Source organism: Panicum virgatum, chromosome 2N, assembly GCF_016808335.1.
Source record: "Panicum virgatum strain AP13 chromosome 2N, P.virgatum_v5, whole genome shotgun sequence".
Lineage (NCBI taxonomy): Eukaryota > Viridiplantae > Streptophyta > Magnoliopsida > Poales > Poaceae > Panicum > Panicum virgatum.
Window position 1 is genome coordinate 52,186,193 of NC_053146.1, and position 17,212 is coordinate 52,203,404.

At 53.4% G+C, this 17,212-nt stretch overlaps 1 protein-coding gene across 3 annotated transcripts; it reads right to left on the reverse strand.

Annotated features, from left to right (window-relative positions):
* Window positions 1-8,584: 8,584 nt before the first annotated feature.
* LOC120661151 (transcription factor BHLH089-like) lies at window positions 8,585-11,265 on the reverse strand. Of its 3 annotated transcripts, XR_005669816.1 has the most exons (9): window positions 10,554-11,265; window positions 10,231-10,461; window positions 10,055-10,120; window positions 9,892-9,960; window positions 9,729-9,803; window positions 9,450-9,644; window positions 9,262-9,355; window positions 9,032-9,166; window positions 8,590-8,825 (listed from the first exon to the last, which is right to left on the reverse strand). XR_005669816.1 is itself a non-coding variant. In XM_039939874.1 (8 exons), exons 1-8 carry the CDS (start codon window positions 10,854-10,856, stop codon window positions 9,129-9,131), a joined length of 1,071 nt encoding a protein of 356 aa, XP_039795808.1. In that variant the 5' UTR covers window positions 10,857-11,265; the 3' UTR covers window positions 8,585-9,128. The 3 variants fall into 3 exon arrangements, 2 of the variants coding, with proteins under 2 accessions (XP_039795808.1, XP_039795809.1); XM_039939874.1 differs by having other exon boundaries at window positions 8,585-9,166; XM_039939875.1 differs by having other exon boundaries at window positions 8,590-9,166; window positions 10,575-11,263.
* Between the last annotated feature and the right edge of the window lie 5,947 nt (window positions 11,266-17,212).

Genomic DNA, 17,212 nt, shown 5'->3' on the forward strand with positions numbered 1-17,212 from the left:
GCACGGACGTCTCCGCACCCGCCGCAGACTCGTCGCCACGGATCAGCACTTTGGGCGCGGGTGTCTCCTCACCCGCCGCCGGAGGGGATGACTCCCGCTCTGCCCCCTCGAGGGACGGATCCGCCGATGACTCCGCCGCGGTCCTTGTTTCTTCCGGCGCTACCGACGCCCCCTCGTCGGCATCCCGCTGATAGGTCGGTGGGGAACTCGCACCCGCCGCAGCCCCGTTGTCCCCCGGGAGGTGGCCCTCGGCATCCGAGGCCTCCTCCTCCTCGTCCGTGGACTCGGGCGTGGCAGGCCGCGGCTTCCCCTCCGAGCTGCAATATTGCACGCCTTGTCATGTTTCGCCTTCCGATTCCTCTTCCTCTCGGCCTTCGCCTCCGCCACGTCCTTCCGCCTCTTCAACTTCTCTGCGTGCAGGAGGTTGATTTGGCATTCTTCCGAGACCGGGGGCCTCGAGGGGTGGCACTTCAACCCCTGCAAAGCACAACCGAGTTGAAGTCAGGGGGCGGGGAAAGGGACCGCACAAGACACAACGAATTCGGAATCGAAACTCACCAGAGAAATGTACCCCGCCTCGGGGCGCATCTTGATCCTCCACAGATCCTCGGGGTCATGGGGGAACTCCGCCACCGCGTACCTCGCCCTCCGGGCGGCGATGTTGCGGGGAAGCAGTTCGACCGCCGCCCTCGAACCCGAAGCCTTGGCCCCGGGGGTGAGCTTGAAGATCGGCAGGGCCCTCTCCATGAGAGGGATCACCCTCTGCCGGTGAAAGTTTGTGATGATGGCCGCTGCCGTCAACCCCTTCTTCGCCAGAAGCGCTAGCGCGTCGGTGAGGACTTCGAGCTTGGCTTGTTGCGCTGGGGGCGATACCCCCCAATCCCACTTTGGTGGTCGCTCCCGGAGTACCCTATTGGTGAAGGCCGGGAGCACGCCGCTGTAGTTCCGAAGGTAGAACCACCCTCGACTCCATCCGGCGTTGTTCGTCGTCATCTTGCTTGGGATGTACAAATTCTTCCGGTACGGGCGCACATGGAGCGTCAGGCCACCGGCGCGCGCGAACCGGTTCGGCTGGCCCCGCGCGTTCTCGACGAAGAGCTCGCTGCGGAATAGGTGGATCCAAAGATCCCAATGGGCCTCGATGCCGAGGTACCCCTCGCAGACGGCGACGAAGACCGCCGCCTGCGAGATGGAGTTGGGGCTGAAGTTATGCAGATCCGCTCCGTAGTACTCGCACAATGCACGCATGAACCTGCAGACGGGGACGCCGAAGCCTCGCTCGTGAAGACGCACGAAGCTCACAACGTAGCCCTGGGGAGGCTTCGGCTCGGTCTCCTCTGGCAGCGGGGAGATCCACGCCAGCGCCCCCGAGTCGGGGTTCAGCGGCAACAGCCGGTCGGCGACCAACTGCTCTAGAACCGCCACGGTGGCGGAGGACTTCCCCCAAGGCAAGGGCTCCTGGACGTCCGACATCTCTTCGAGTCGAGAGGGGACGTGGGAATGAAGGCTCCGGGATGGCTAAGGTGTGCTCTCACTCTCCTTCCTCTTCCTCCTTTCGCTCTTGGCTGTGCGCTCAGGAAGCAGGGGAGACGGAGAAGGCGAAGCTAGACAAAGGCAAATGACTAGGTGAGCCCAAACAACCCCTTCCTCTTCATTTTTATTCACCGCGATGGGCGGGTCCGCCGCCACAGCCCGAATCTACCGCACTGAATGCGGTAGATTTCGCTATCGCCGATGGCTGGGCCCCGCGGCCGCAGAGTCTCCCACGCGCGCACGCAGCAATAACTGCAGCACGGGAACCGGCGGGCGCAGCGCGACTGTTGCGCTATCCCATCCGTCAGCCGCCACCCACGCCGCTTCGTCTGCCCGAGGCTGCCGCCTGAAAAGGCGCGCCCGCACCGCTCTGCACGAATCGGGCCACGTTACCCACAACCAGCGGAAGACCCGCGCGTGTGACCGGCGACTCCGCGTCGTTCTCGAATCATGACGGAATATTCCTTCAGGGGTCTCTTTACCCTCGAAGGAATCGCATTCTGAGGCCTTACTGATCAGGGGTTCGAAGCCTGGCCCGTCGGGGGTTCAACAGGCGCCCCAGATCGCCAGAGTCAAGGACTGCATGGATGTGCCATACAAGCTACCCTCTAACGCGGAGTTCGAGACATCCTACGCACTGTTCAAGGCCAGTCGAGGGTGCCTAGAAGGGGGATCCCATCGAGGCAGAGCATCGAGCCCTCGGACCCCATCGAACGGGTCCAAGCCCCGCCTAGCGAACCTTCGCAAGAGCTTTATGTGACGTGTCCATGGACCACGAGCCGACCCTTATCGAATGGGGCACGGACGTCTGCTTGAACTACCCGCTAATAGCTCACCGAAGCAGCCATAGCTCGCGGCCCGGGCATGGGTAGTATGGTGCGCTTCACCCCTCCTCCCTGCGGAAGGGCGACGAGGGTCGTAATCAAAGTCGAGGGTTCCACTGAACGCCTTCACAACGGGCTTAGGCTCGGGGGCTCCTCGCACACCACGGTTCAGATCGCACCCTCGAATAAGTCGACGACAGTCGATTGTGAAGCTCCGCATGTCTAACCAAGACCCCTGCTATTAACGCGTACCCACCTGATGGCTAAGCTAAATGCCGGGTCGCTGTACCAGCACTGAGAATGCCGAGGGCGGCTGAAAGAGTGCCGATGCCGGCTGAAAAGACGCTGGACAGCCACCCCGGTGAAGCAACCCAGTGGGGCGACGTTTATAGCCCTCGGACGAGTACAAACACTCCTCCAAGGCCTCGGGGGCTACGCCCGCGGGTGCGCTGACGCGCCCCCATGAAGGAGACTTCACACAGATTCGAGGGCTGTAACCCTCTGCACATCCCTATACCCTCGGTCATACTTCCCGTAAAGGAGAAAGGGGGACCTTATTGCTCAATGCAAATAAAGATTACAAAGGGTTACCGGCGCGAAGCCATCGAAAAGTACAAACACGTTGCCACCTGCGTGGCAATTTTCCCTGTCTTGGGGAGGAGCGAGCGACGAAGAAAAGCACCGAGCCCCTGGCTGACGCGACGGCCAGGCTGCTAGGGATGTGAGGAACAGCCCCCAGGCCGCACGGGTGTAGCGGGATGCTCCCCTCGCAAGCTTTCTTCTAGCATCTCCTCCACCAAAGACTACGCGGGGGGTCGAGCTGGCGGACAGCACCCTCCGCACCATCTCCCCGAGAGCAACCTTGTTGCCAGGGGGACGATGCGAAGAACAGCCACCAAACCTGGCACTAACGCCATGGTCAGGCATCTCCATCCCCCTTCAGGCTAGGGGACATCGCAGGAGCAGGACCCCACGAGCCCAATGCTCTTCTACTGATCCCACTGAAGCTGAGGGCTGGTGCGCACGCCCTCTCCGGCTTTCCCCTGCCACTCGCAAGCATTCTTCTAGCACTAAAGCCTAAAAAAGCCAGGCCATCCCATCTGGGAGCCGGTCACGAAAGGCAAAGGAAAACATTATAAGATTTAGGCAATGTTGGAAGAAGGAGCAGGGAAGTTGGAAAGGAAAGGGAACCCCACGACCCCTATTTATAGCTGCGTCAGGCGCCAAGCTTCAAGCCTGTCGAAGGACTAGGGCTTGGACCGTCAGTGACGGCGCGGCCCTCCACGAACGAAAGATGCCCTCGGTCACCATGCCGAGACGCGACGCGACGAAATAAAGCCGAGTTCCTGGACGCTGAGCGGCACAACATCGGCCCAGGCTGACCATCCTCGAACGGCGCGCCGCAAGGCAACCAGGGAAAGCGGGGCCAAGGACCTGAGCGCGGGACAACGCGACGAAAGCGCCAGCTGCTGAGCGGCGGGCGCCCACGGCGTCCTGGCCCACTCAGCATGCGGATGCATCCCGTCCCCGGAACAAACAAAACAAAAAGGCGCGCGCCTTGAAGTACTCTCCTCGCAGGCGCATTACCCCGACCGACGAGTTGTCACATCCGCCGGGCTGGCGCTCAGACGCGTCTGGCGGGTGCGCGGCATTGATCGATCACGTCAAGGGGGAAATTGCCAAAATTACCCTTTGGCCGAATCTCTTTACTCGACCAAAGCCTCGGGGGCTACTGTCGGGTACCACGATTAGGGACACCCTAATCGGGGTACTAAGATCACTCTAAAAAACGCAAACACTTGTTAAGGCAACCAGGCCCACAAACGCCCACGAACTCCTTCCTATATGGAAGAAAGGAAAGGACTCAAAGAAGCCCAGCATACGGCCCATTCGCACCCTTCTCGGTCCCACGAGACGTTTTCCGCCTCGCTCGAGGGCTCCCATCGGGACCCTCGACTGCGCCCCGCATTTCCGCCTCGCTCGAGGGTAGCGAATCTACCCTCGAGCGGGCAAATCATCTCCGCCTCGCTCGAGGGCAGCAAACTTCCCTTGAGCAGGTAACTCATCTCCGCTTCGCTCGAGGCCACCCCTCAGCGCAAGGGACAAACGGCCCTGCTGCTCACCCGCCCGTCGTACGGAGGCATTGAATGCCAACAACTCCTCCACAGTGCTCCGGACAGACGGCGTCAGGCCGCCATTCCCCACAGTGGCTATGACCGGAGTCGCATCCGCTAACTCCGGTCACTGCTCCGCCATCCCGGACGCTGTGGCAGCACTGTGGGACCTACGACGCGGGACGCAGCGTGCTCGGCACTACTCCCCGTACTATTCTGCCAACTCCGACCGTCCGGACTCCACCTCATCACACGTATAGCCCCGGACCCGCCTCCTGCTTGGGAAGGGGTCCGGCGACGCCACGTGCCCCTCCAAGAAGGAAGCTCAGCGCCAAGCAGCCGGAGGCCCGGACCTCCCCCATCGAGGGGTCCAGAACCTCCACACAACCCTCGGACCTCCTTAGTACGCACACCGGCACTTTATCCGGGGGGGTTCGGGACCGCCGCGTGCCCCACCACCGCTGGAGCCCGCAGTACCCCGACCAGCAGGGCCCACGGAACGCCACATCTAGAGGATTGTGCGCCCTACAGCGACGACCACGCCGCCTGCTGGGGTAGGCAGGACGCCGGCGCGATCTCCGCGAGGTCAAGGACGACGCCCAGGACAACCACCACGCCTGACGCCATACCCCACAGTGTACTTCCCACAGTACTCGACTATTCTATCCCCGCTACTTGGGGAGAAACGATAACCTCTGCGATCCCCTGTACATGTACCCGTCCCTCCTTGTGTCTATAAAAGGAGGAGGCGGGCTTCCCTTAAGGGGGTCGGTCGGCTTTCTAGGCATACACCGCACACAGAACACACGCACTCACTTCTAACTCCAACATCGATGTTCGCTACGCTCTACTCTTCTTCTAGCAGAAACTTGGGAGCCTCCCTCCCTCTCTCGCCACGCTTGTACCCCCTACTATAAGCACTCCGGGTGCAAGATAATACAGTGCCCTCGCACACCCCCTTTGCTGGACGTACGGCCCCGTGGCCGGAACCAGGATAAACCCGTGCGTTACTGTGTTGCCTCTTGCATCATCATCTGGGACGAGGAAACACGTAGCATTTACTAGTTGGGATCCGGACCCCCGGGTCAGTACACAGACAATAGGGTTTAATTATGTTTTCAGAAATTAGAGGTGATGGTGTCAAGTACAGATACGACAAGAACGAGCTTCACTTCGATATATAGTGAGCATATTGGACTGAGGTCTTGTTTAGTTGCATAATTCAAAATTCGAAAACATTTCCCGGCACTTGCATGGAGACTTAAATCTAAAACATATTGCATAGTTTGTCTGTAAATCGTGAGACGAATCTAATGAACCTAATTAGGTTGTAATTAGACACTAAATTTCTATAGTAATGCTACAGTAAATAACCTCTAATGATGGATTACTTAGGTTCAATAGATTCGTCTCGCGATTTACAGACGAGTTCTGTAATTAATTTTATGATTAGTCTATGTTCAGTACTTCAAATGTAGAAAGATTCTCTTTCAAAAACTTTACACCCTGCAACTAAACAAGGCCTGATTTTATGAGCTGTATTTGGAGGAACAAAACTGACTGAATCATAGACAAGGTTTCAGTAAACTATGCTTATGCAAGTTTTTCCCCCAAGGAAATGCTTATGCAAGTGGTGCCGGTTTATTATTGGCACAGGATTTTTCTTTTCTTTTGATTTACATGTAGTGGCCAAGTGTGTGGCACATTGAAGCATCAAGGCGCAGGCCATTTAACTTTGTATATATAATTGTAATTCCAGAAACGACAAGAACTCTACTTCAATAGTGTGTATATATATACTGTACTAATTCGATGAGCTTTACTTGAGGAAGAAAACTGACAGGATCAGAAACAAGGTTACAGCAAACTATGTTTATGCAAGGATTTTACCCTGGGGAAATGCTTGTGTAAGTACCAGTTTAACTACAATTTGGGCTGACTATGTGATAACTTCAACTGTATATATATAATTTTATTTTTTTTAGAAATAGAGATAATATACCGATTACAGAAACGAGAAGAACTCCAGTAGTGTGTGTATGTGTCCTACATTGGACTAATTCATTTGACCTTTGAAGAAGAAAAGTGGCCGAGTAAACAAAAAACCCTCCCATTTGAGGAAACGCTTATGCAGTTATGCAAGTTTCAGCTAACTCCATCGCTGAAAATTTTGTTGTTTTATCATTTAATACAGGTAGATAGTGGCACACTGAAGCATCAAGGCAGATCATTCTTGCAAGAAAGGGGCATCACCTGCTTTTCCAAGTCTTCGAAACACTGTTCGCCGGTACTAATGCGTTTCACGTATAGGATCTTCTCGTGAGCAGTACGCCTTTCAGCCGTCAGTTTTTTTTTTTTTTTGTCCCCCACAGGCAGTAGTAGTCGAGTCGTCCGCCCCCTGGGGAAGAGGACAAGGCCTGCGCGATCTCTGTACGATCAGGGAGGGATCCATGGCTATCGCCAGGGAGCAAGAACCGGGACCGAGCGCGACACGGAACCTACTTGCGGGAGCCAGCGCGGAGCATACGTCGTGTTGTTTAAGATACCCCGTAGAAACAAGAAATCAGGCAGGAGAATAGGGAGGCAGCACGGCCCCGATCCTGATGCCGACAGTACAGAGACTTCGGTGCGGCCTTTGCATTACTATACGCGAAAAATGCTTCGTGCTCTTCCTATCTGCCACTATCAAGTATCAACTCAGGCTTACGTTCAGTTTCAGTCTTTCAGAGCATAGAAGCCAGTATCAACAATATCCATGTGGTGGAGGGAAATGGTTATTGGACAAATGGACTTTATTTGGGGCAATGGTTACTGCTCCTTGGAAAGTTCATCAGCTTTTGGCGTTCTGCTCAGTGAAAACAGTGTTGGGGTCGATCCTTTTACAGCTTTAGCTGATCGTTGCTGAATTTGTGGCGGGCGCGCCTTCGAATACGCGCTGAGCTCTCATGTATCGAACCGTTTCTTTTCTCTGAAATGAAACAGGGGAAACCCTTTTCTCTAAAAAAAAAGGCTGCTGCTCCGTACTCTTCATCAATGTCATGAAAAGAAAATAAATCTGCAGGTTCCCTTCCGTAAGATCATCATCTTGATGAGCTGAAGCATTTAGCACTAGCTTTGCAAGTTTGTAACGGTTATTCGTCATCCGTATGACTTAGTGGCTAGACAGTTTTAGTGAGATTTGAGTTTTTTCCCTCTATTTTTAAGCCTCTAAACTTCTCTTTTAATCAAATTTACAGATAAAAATATTAACATCTAACATATCAAATAAGAAAATTATTTTTATTTGATATTTACATTTCAGGATGGAGGGAGTAGGTGCTTATCCGGTTATCCCACCTACTATGTCTTATAAGAAAAAATTGCAAGCACCTCTCTGTTCCTTATTTTGAAGGATTTTGTTTCCCTCTGGGTAATGAAGTAGAAATATCTCACCCTCTACGTCTAAAGAAGCAGTGGAGCACGCGGTGGTTGTTTCACAGGCCTTTGTGTGAAGCTTCCTGAATTGCCTCTTCTGGATGAGCTGTGCAGAGCTGTGACTAGTGCTAAAATTCCTGCTGCACGCCTGAACCAAGATGGACGACGGGCAGCGGCGCTTTGTCAAAAGCGGGCAGGATTCGGTTGCGGCGTGGATGGATGGGAGCACAGTCGAGTACCACGAAATGAGATCCAGCAGGAACCGAGAAAAAAAAGCGACGGCTAACCTACCGAAATTGGGGGACAGCGACGCCCCATTGTTTCTACGTAAACGACGGCCGGGCAACAGGCAAGAGCCATTCACGATTCACCCAAGCAGACGAGACGAGCGGCGATCGCGAGTCGTTTGAAAGGGAGATGCGTTGGCGAGGTAAAAATGTCAACTTGGTAAGGCCCCTCCTTGCCTGCCCATTTCCGATTTCTCCAACAACTTTTGTACTATCAGCTTCTTGTCTTCTTTTCTTTTAACAGCTGGAGGCTAGGCTTATGCGGGATACATGCCTCATAATGTGAACGGACTTGATCAGTCTTTGGGTTGAACAACAGTTTCACTATGATGAACTCTGGATACACATGGCAAACGCAGCTGCACCAAAAAAGATGGGAGGCATGGAGCACAATATCTGCTGTAAAAAGCTGAGGAGAGACATCCAATTCGTTGATTTTTCGTCTTAAGATAAAATGCAACAGTACATGGTATCATCCCAATACCAGCCAGCGTTCTTACATATTAGTAGAAATTTTAGAAGATGGTGCATGTAATATTTGCACCATATCTATTACACGATCTACTTTAATCATGCGAGATCATATGATCCCTACGAGAAGAATCTGAGTTGCCGTACATCCAGCATATCATGGAATGAATCAGTTCACAGGCCTAAGGCCCTGTTTGGGACAGCGACGCGTCGCGTATGAGAGAGAAACACGAAAAAATCCCGCCTCGCGACGAACGCGCATCCGCCGGCCGCCCACAACGCAAAACGCGGCAAAAAGAACTACGCGAGCCAGAATCGCAAAAGCGGCCTCCGAGCCGCTTACGCGTATAAGCGCCGCGCGTTTCTCACCCACCGTCCCAAACAAGGCCTAAACTCTAATGATGGTCAGCTTAGGAGAGTTTCACTTGCCACAGGTCTTCATACTCCCTATATACAAAAATATCAACCTTGAAGATCACAGGGGCCTAGAACTCGATCTTTGTCTGATCAGCTTGTAACTGACCTGCATCAGTTACGACATATCGGTTATTAATCAAATGGTGATCGCCAAAGTGTGCAATTCAATGGATCGTCAATCATTTATGCACGATTTCATACCATCAAAACTCGGTGCTGAAACCACATTCTCCTGGCCTTGCTCACTCACAATAGGCAAAGCGTTCTGTAGGCCATCCTCCCAGAAGTCCCTTTGCTGGGAAATAAAATCAGGGACAACAGTATTATGATACGATTCATATTAATTGCCATTGGTCATATAGATTGCTGGTTCCTCGGGCAACAATCACCTGCTTTTGAAAAGCAAACTGTGGGTTGGTTGTGTGGGGTAGAGCCGTGTCTAACAGACTTAGGGAGCACTGATCCTCCATAGCACCCGAACCAAACGACTGGAAAAGATCTGCCTGGTTGCAAAATGGAAAAGCTGCACCGGCACTTTCCAGTGGAAAGACGGAATTCACTGAAGGGCCACATGCTTGGTACATCTAAATTAACCGAGGAAAAAACATGTTAAGGGAAGATTGTTCATTGATCCAGAGCATCAGAAACGAGATAGTTCAGAGGCTCACGTCTTTGTGTAGGAGTGTAGAAAGGTTGCTGAAGTCAAGTTGTGGATTCACGGTCGCAAGCTTCATGGACAGGAACTGAAATCGTAAGCGGAAAAAAAAAGGATTAGAATTTTAAGCTCCAGACTGACAGCATCAAATGTAACTATGTGAGTGGCATCCTCACCTCAACTTGCTGCTGAAGTGATTGCACATAGTTTATGATCTCGTCAAGCATGAGTGCCTTGCCAACCACCTAAAATAGGGAATTCCCTCAGATTAGCCAAATGATGGGTATCAATTGACACTCTGATGCGACAGTTTACTGTCCTAGAAGCCTATGATGATACCTTGTTGCACCCTGGCACGAGGTCCTGAAGAAATTTCATCCTCTGGCTAATCTTCTCTCTTCGAACCTATTAAGACACCAGGAGCAGTGTGCGATTGTGAATTCCAGCCCAAACACAAGAATTCTGTTTGCAAGGCTAAAATGGTAGGAGAACCTAGTGGAACTGCAGTGTCTTACCCTCTCGGCAAGGCTGTGGCTGTCAGTCGCCTGCCCTCGCCGCGCCCGGACATGGACGTAGTCCTTGGGCGGCTCGACCGGCGGCTTGGCGCTCTTTCCCTTGCCCTTTTTCTGCCCTTTGTCTTCAACAGAGCCGTCGCTCGCCGTCGCCTCCTCTACCTTCGGCTTCACGGGGCTCCCGCCGGCGCCCACTCTGGCCTTCTTCCCGTCCGGACCCTTGGGCTCTCCAGCCTGCAGACCCCAATTCAGAATGAGACCAAAGCGTCACGAACTAGCAAGCTAAAATCAAGCCAGCCCGTGGAGGAAGAATCCACTCCGCGCACCGCGCTGGTCGTTTCCCACACCTTGCCCAAGCAGGCTTCTTTCCCGTTGGCGGTACCGGCTGGAGGCGCCTTCCGTTTCCTGGCATTGCCGCTGTCCCTGGCGCGCGCCCACGCCGGGTCCGACACCGAGGACCCCTCCGGGGACCCGCCGCCGCCGGCCCCTGCCGCGACCCCGGGCGCCCCGAACAGGCCGGCGCCGGCGCCGCAGAGAGCGTCGAGGAAGCCGCCGTCCAGCGCGGCGAAGTCGAGCCCCGGGGCGGCAGAGTGGCCCATGAGCAGGCTGGCAACGTAGTCGCTGTCCATGGAAAGAAAAAGGAAAAAAGGCGCGGCACGCCGCAAGAATTGCGCAGGAAGCAAAGGCGCGGCGAAGTCTTGCTTGGGTCGTCTCGTCTCTCCTCCGAGCTCTGGAGTCCGCGGCGGATTTGGGGAAAGCGAGGCAGCGAGGCTGAGGCCTTGGAGCCGGTAGGTGTGGGGATGGATTTATAGAGGAGAGCGGTGGCTGCTGCCTTGCTGGCTGGCTGCTGCCGCTGCGGTTGGGTCGGGTTGAGACGCCGCGTCGCCCCCGGCGCGGTGGGATGCTTGCGGCGGCGGGTTACTGCCGGGTTCTACTGCGGCTGCGGAAGAGGAGGAAGGGGAGTGGACTTGGGGAGAGGGATTGGAGACGGCGGTCAAAACGGAACGGGACGGGGGAGATGCGGCCGCCGCGCCGCGCCCGGAGGCAGGCAGGCCGAGGAAATAACGGTTTCTGCTTGGTCACCGTTGGGGGGCAGTGCTCCGGGATTTCTGGCTCGGGAGAAGACGTTTCTGCCCCTGTGCCCTCCAGCGGGTTGACAGGCTACACCGCGTCGGCAGGCTGGAGCTGGAATGATGTGAGAGAAAAATACTATTACTTGGCTGGTGGCTGGAGCTGGAGTGGTGTGAGAGAGAATTACGATAGGGCTGGAGCCCTACCCACCAGCCGAACACGGTGAGTATTCTGTATTCTCTATGGTACTAGTAGTTTGTGACCTCACGGTGGTCAAAGCTAATACCACTCCATTTCATCTAGAAGTATAAGATATATCTATAATATTTTTTTTGCGAGGTACGCATATCTATACAATGGGGTCGCTTTTACTTAAAAGTCTATATGAAAAATGTGGTACTTCAAAATAAACGAATTTTTTTTGCGTATGGTGAATTAAGTAAATATTAATCTAACGTTCCTAACTCTTGATTATTTATATACTGTTTTATATTCGGAGCAGGCCTTTCCTCGTGATCTTGTGACGTGCACATGTTGTACTGGATCTGAGAAAAAAAGGAATGTATTATTTGAAGGCAAAGAAGTGATCATCTTCTTATGATTCATGATTGCAACTGTTTCTTCCCGTTTATGGAGCTCTTTTTGGACCCAATCTGCAATTCTGCGATGCATGACGCCATCGGAGCCAACTGTTTTAACCTCGCTATCGCTAGCCCCCCCCCCCCCCCCCCCCCCCCCCAATCAGGCTAATATTCAAACTCTAAACATCGACTCCCCTTTTTCGTATTTCTGGTTCATCTAACTTACTTTTTTTCTGAGAAATATAGCAGGTGCATTATAGTAGAAAAGCAAAGTATGTACGAGATAACTTGGATTTAAAATTGTTAATTAATTACGGGATATTTAATCAACAACAAAATAGATCAAAAAACGGTATTTATTCTACCGTGCCGGTGTCCTAAACGATGCTAGAGTTTGTTCAGGACGAGTTCCCCGGTTGCTGCAGCTGGCAGGCTCAGCAAGCAGCTCTCGCGTCAGAAGCAGAAAACGCATGGATCTGGCCGCGCCCCGGCCTAATTGCTTCGCTCAGTTTTAGCAAGCCGGCCCCGGGCGCAAAACGCTAGGTAGTCGCCACGAAATCGAGCTGCCTAAAATCAGCATGCCTTCACTTTCCCTCCTCCAAATAGCAAGCGCCCTTCAATTTCTTTGCCCTCCTGCTTGCTGCTTTCATTGGTTCTTTCATTGAGAGATGCGAGGCGATCGGCCTGATGAGTTCCCACAGGTCCAATCGATCTGGATTCGTACATGGTTTGCAGGCCCGTCGAAGGCCAGGAGCGAGGTGAGCGACCGCACAGGGCCCCCAAAACCGCGTCGCCGCCTCGCCGGTCGTCTGTCCGTGCCGCGCCGCTGCATCGCCGTCTGCCGTCACCTCGTCCAGGGCTCCACGTCGTCAGAGGTGGAGCTACCCATACAGCAGCCAGCAGAGTGAGGCATATGCCCCAGCTAGCTCTGCCTCTGCAAGGGACCCGGGACCTCCTCTTCCGACTCCGGTGAGGTCACGAAGCGAGACTCCCAGCGGCGGCAGCGGCGCATCTGTTTGGGATTCCGCAAGGAAGATGAACAGGGATTAAGCAAGCGAACCGTTTTTCCTTTTGTTGGGCCATCGGTGGCTGTGGCCCATCAAGCGTCATCCACTCATCCCCTGACCCGTGCCCCCCGGCTCGGTCCTCACCTAGCCCACTCACCCAGGCAGCAGGCATACCGCCGCCGCAGCACTAGGAGCAAGGACGCTGCACGACGCCGCCACCCACTGCCGGTGCGCGCCGCCGCCCACCTCCACAGCGCGCTGTCGCCGCCGTCTGAGGGCCTCCATTTGCATTTCGCTCACGGGCCTCCAATTCCTGGAGACGGCCCTGATGGTTTGCCTTCCGATCCGGATGCGACAGTGTTCATCCGTCTCCGATGCATTATGCATTGTGAATTTGGGTTTGGACACATCTGTCTGTGAACTCTGAACTCGAGCTACCCATTCAGAGCTTCCGTATTCAGACACACTGCATTCTGAATCTTACTGGGAGCAGCAGCAGATGGCGACCAATCATGCGCTCTGAATCTTACCGCAGGGATCTTTGCTCCTCGATCAATTGAATAAGAAGGCAAAGCCGGAGTTGGCGATCGCCATCCGTGCGCGTACGCACAAGGCCTCAGCAAAAAAAGATTCAGAGATAACGAGGGGGCCGTCCACTCCCCCGCCTCCCGCCGCGATCGTCAAAGCCACGCCCCGCCCTCGTAGCATTCAGTGCTCTCGATCTCCGGCCGTGTGTCCTGGACGCCGGATTTTGGAAGATCTCCGCGTATAATAAAAACCGGCCGGGGTTGTGCTTGTGCCGCTGAAACGTATGCGCATCCTGAATACATATAAAACCACGTACGGAAAACAAAGCTGGGTCGGCAATATAGATGGTCATGCAGCCCGAGCCCGTTAGCCCGGCACGGGTCCATTTTTTTGGCCCGGCCCAAGCCCGGCCCGGCCCAAGCCTGGCCCGGCCCGTTGTTTTGCGGGCCCGAGTAAGCACGGCCCGGGGGAGCGGTACGGGCCTAGGCCGCTCCCCAGGCCCGTGGCACGGCCCGGACCAACGGTCGGCCCGGTGGCGGCCCGTTAACCCCTGCCCCCCCTCCCCCCGCACGGTCGGCTGCCCGGCCTGCCGCCTACCGGCCCACCAAGCCCAAGTCCGCCCCCGCCCCCGCGCCATATACAACTAGCCCCCTCCCACCACCACCAAACCCTAACCGGCCACTGACTCCACTCGCTCTCGTCTCGGGGACTCGGGCTCTCCGCTCCGCTCTCGGCCGCCAATCTACTCCGACCGTCCCCGGCTCCGGTGACCGTGACCTCGCCGCCGCTCCTTCACCGCGCCTCGAGCTAACTATCCCCTTCTCTCCCTTCTTCTCCTATGTCCTCTCTTTCTCGCCAAACTATGTGAGTTAGCGTACTGTCCTCCTCCGCCGCTCGCCGTCGATTCTTGTTTCTAATCGGTGCTTGTCTCGTCTCCTCTGGGTTTCCCTCGTCCTCTCCGGCACCGGGCTCCGGTGGTAGCGCAGTTACGCCCTAAACCCTAGTCGTAGATCTGCTCAACCTAAGCCCAGATCTGCTCATCCTAACCTAGATCTCTAACTTTTCTTCTCTTTGCTTTGCAGGTCGGTGTCTGATGCCGAGTCTTCGTCCTCTGGCGTAGACATGGCCAGACGCCACCAGCGTGCACCATTGAGGAACGGTGCTGGAGGGCAAGGTCGCCCGTCCGGCCCGTCCGAGCTTTGGGTCGCCATGGCCGCGGCGGATGAGTCCCCCCCTACACGGCTCTGACTCCCAAGCTGAGGAGGACCTGGAAATCGAGGATGATGACGACGTCCGTGAGGATGTTGCGGCGCTTTTCGGCATCGATGTCGGTGACGACGGCGTTCCGAACAACAACGTCAACGTCATCGATGTCGACGCCGACGCCGACGCCGGCGACGGTGGAGGAGCCACGGCCGAGCCGGCCGGGTGCTATTCCATGGACACCCAAGGTACCACTACTTCTGGTAAGCGCAAATCTAGTGTCTGGGCTGATTTTAAGGAGGTTAAGGAAAATGATGTTAGAGTTGCTGCTGTCTGTAACATGTGTGGTAAGCGTTTGTCTGCTAGATCTTCTGCTGGTACTGGACATTTGATTAGGCATCAGTCTTCTTGTAGGAAAAAACATGATCATGCTCAAAGGGTGCAGTCTAGGCTAGCTCTGAATCGTGATGGTTTTCATAACTGGGTCTATAATCCTGTTGTAGCTCGTACTGAGTTGTGCCGGTTGATTGCTAGACTGGACCTTCCATTAGGCATAGGTGAGACAGGCCTGGGAGGATTACATTACTCGTGCTCATAACTCTCGGTTTGCTAAAGTTTCTAGACATAGTACCACTAGAGATCTTGGTAAATTGTTTGCTGATCGACGTAATGTGCTTATGAAGTCTGTGTTGTCTGCTGCTTCTTCTGTTTCTTTAACTTCATACATTTGATCTGGTAATGCTAAGAAGGACTATATTAGTGTGGTTGCACATTATGTCAATGCTGATTGAGAGTTGCAGAAAAGAGTCATTGGTTTTAGACTGATTGAGGTTAAACATTCTGGTGAAAACATTGCTGATAGGGTTGGTAGTGTGGTTGAGGAGTTTGGTTTGATTGATAAGATCTTTGCTGTCGCCCTAAACAATGCTTCTTCTAATGGTAAGGCTATGGACACTTTGGCACATATGTTCTTTGGTTACTTGGGTTCTGATCATGCACCTACACCTTCTGATCCTCATAAGCGTAAGTATTCTCTTGTGCATCAACGATGTGCGTGTCATATCATTAATCTGATTGTAAAATCTGGACTCAAGATGTTGAAACCTGTTACTGAGGATTTTAGAACTGCAATTAATTTCTTGAACTCATCTAATCAAAGAATTGCAATGTTTAAAGAATATTGTAATGCTAAGGGTGTTAGACTTAGAAAGTTTGGCTTGGACATGGATGTTAGATGGAATTCCACTTATCAAAGAATGTGGAGATGCTCACCTGCATCAAGGACTGGGAGCTAGGAGCAAGAAAAGAACAATATGAAGCTGATGACACAAAGCTTGAGGAGGCCTTCAAGAATCTCTACCTTGATGAAGAAGAAGCCACTGGTGGTGGTGGAGAAGCTGTGAGCTGAGAGACTTGAGAGTTTGAGAGATGTGAGTGACCTTTTGGTTTTTGGGCTGGCTTTTGCTGTGAGATGTGAGTGACCATTTGAACTCATTTGGGTGGCCATTTGAATTATGTCACTGTGGGCTGTAATGATTAACTTAATTAAGACTTTGAGAGCTGGCTGCATTCTTTTTTCCTTTCTAGAGTTTCTAGAAAAGTTTTTAATGAGGCAGCATTGCACATTAGCTCCTTTTGAGTTATCTCTTTGTGTTGTCTTCTCTGTTTCAATGTTTCTTGATCTGTTCATTTGTAATATGTTCTTGAACTCTTTGAAACTTGGAGTCTTGAACTTGGAGTTGGAGTCCTACACTTATGTGTTTCTGTTTGTGAACTTTGAATGCCTGATTTATGAATTGGGAACTCAATTGTGAGTAGTTTGAGGTCTTTTTTGGGTACTGGGCCGTGGGCTGGCACGGCACGGCTAGTTGGCCGTGCTAAACGGGCTGGTCCGGCACGAAAAACGGCCCATAGGGCCGAAGGCCAGGCATGAAACCCGTAGCGGCACGGTAGGCCCGTCGGCCCATGGCGGCCCGTCCAGTACCGGGCCGTGCAGGCCCGAGGTCGTGCCGGGCCGGGCTGGCCCGTTGGCCATCTATAGTCGGCAAATGCGGCGCGTACAGGACTAGTACAGGAGTTTGTAGGAAAGGATCAAAGGAAAGTGCATGATAGAGTTTTCTTTTTCTCCTTTCTTTTCTTTCTCAGCTAAAAATTGAGTAGGGCAGCGGTGGTGATAAAATTGTTTATTGTGCCTCGCATGATTTGTGTATGGACTAACAGGAAAGAGGGCGCAGCATAGTGATTGGTAGCTTGTATATTTGCAGAGAATTCTCCGGACCAGATGGTTCGAGTCCTAGAGCCGACTCAGACGCCCATGCTCCTCTGTAGTGAATGCGGCACTCCCTTGCGATTTTCGATGGATTTAGTTTATATTGCTTGCGGTATTACTAGGTGACTCACGCCCTCCATACAGTTGAAGACACTAGGTGCAGGCATGAAAGCACCTCCCCCGGCTTCCAAGGATGCAGGCTCTTGCTTTTTTTTTAAAAAAAAAGGAACCCTTGCTTATTGGTTACATGTAGTACCTTTGTGAGTCTTGGTTCATAGGATGGGAAAAAAAAAAGGAGCTCTCGCCAAACCTCCACAAATATGTAA

Excerpts from the sequence above, each read along its gene's own strand:
- LOC120661151 (XM_039939874.1), bottom strand. The coding sequence starts at position 10,856 with ATGGACAGCGACTACGTTGCCAGCCTGCTCATGGGCCACTCTGCCGCC. Across the intron at positions 10,121-10,230 it reads GCCACAGCCTTGCCGAGAGG|GTTCGAAGAGAGAAGATTAG; the intron begins GTAAGACACTGC and ends GTGTCTTAATAG. Across the intron at positions 9,804-9,891 it reads CACTTCAGCAGCAAGTTGAG|TTCCTGTCCATGAAGCTTGC; the intron begins GTGAGGATGCCA and ends TTACGATTTCAG.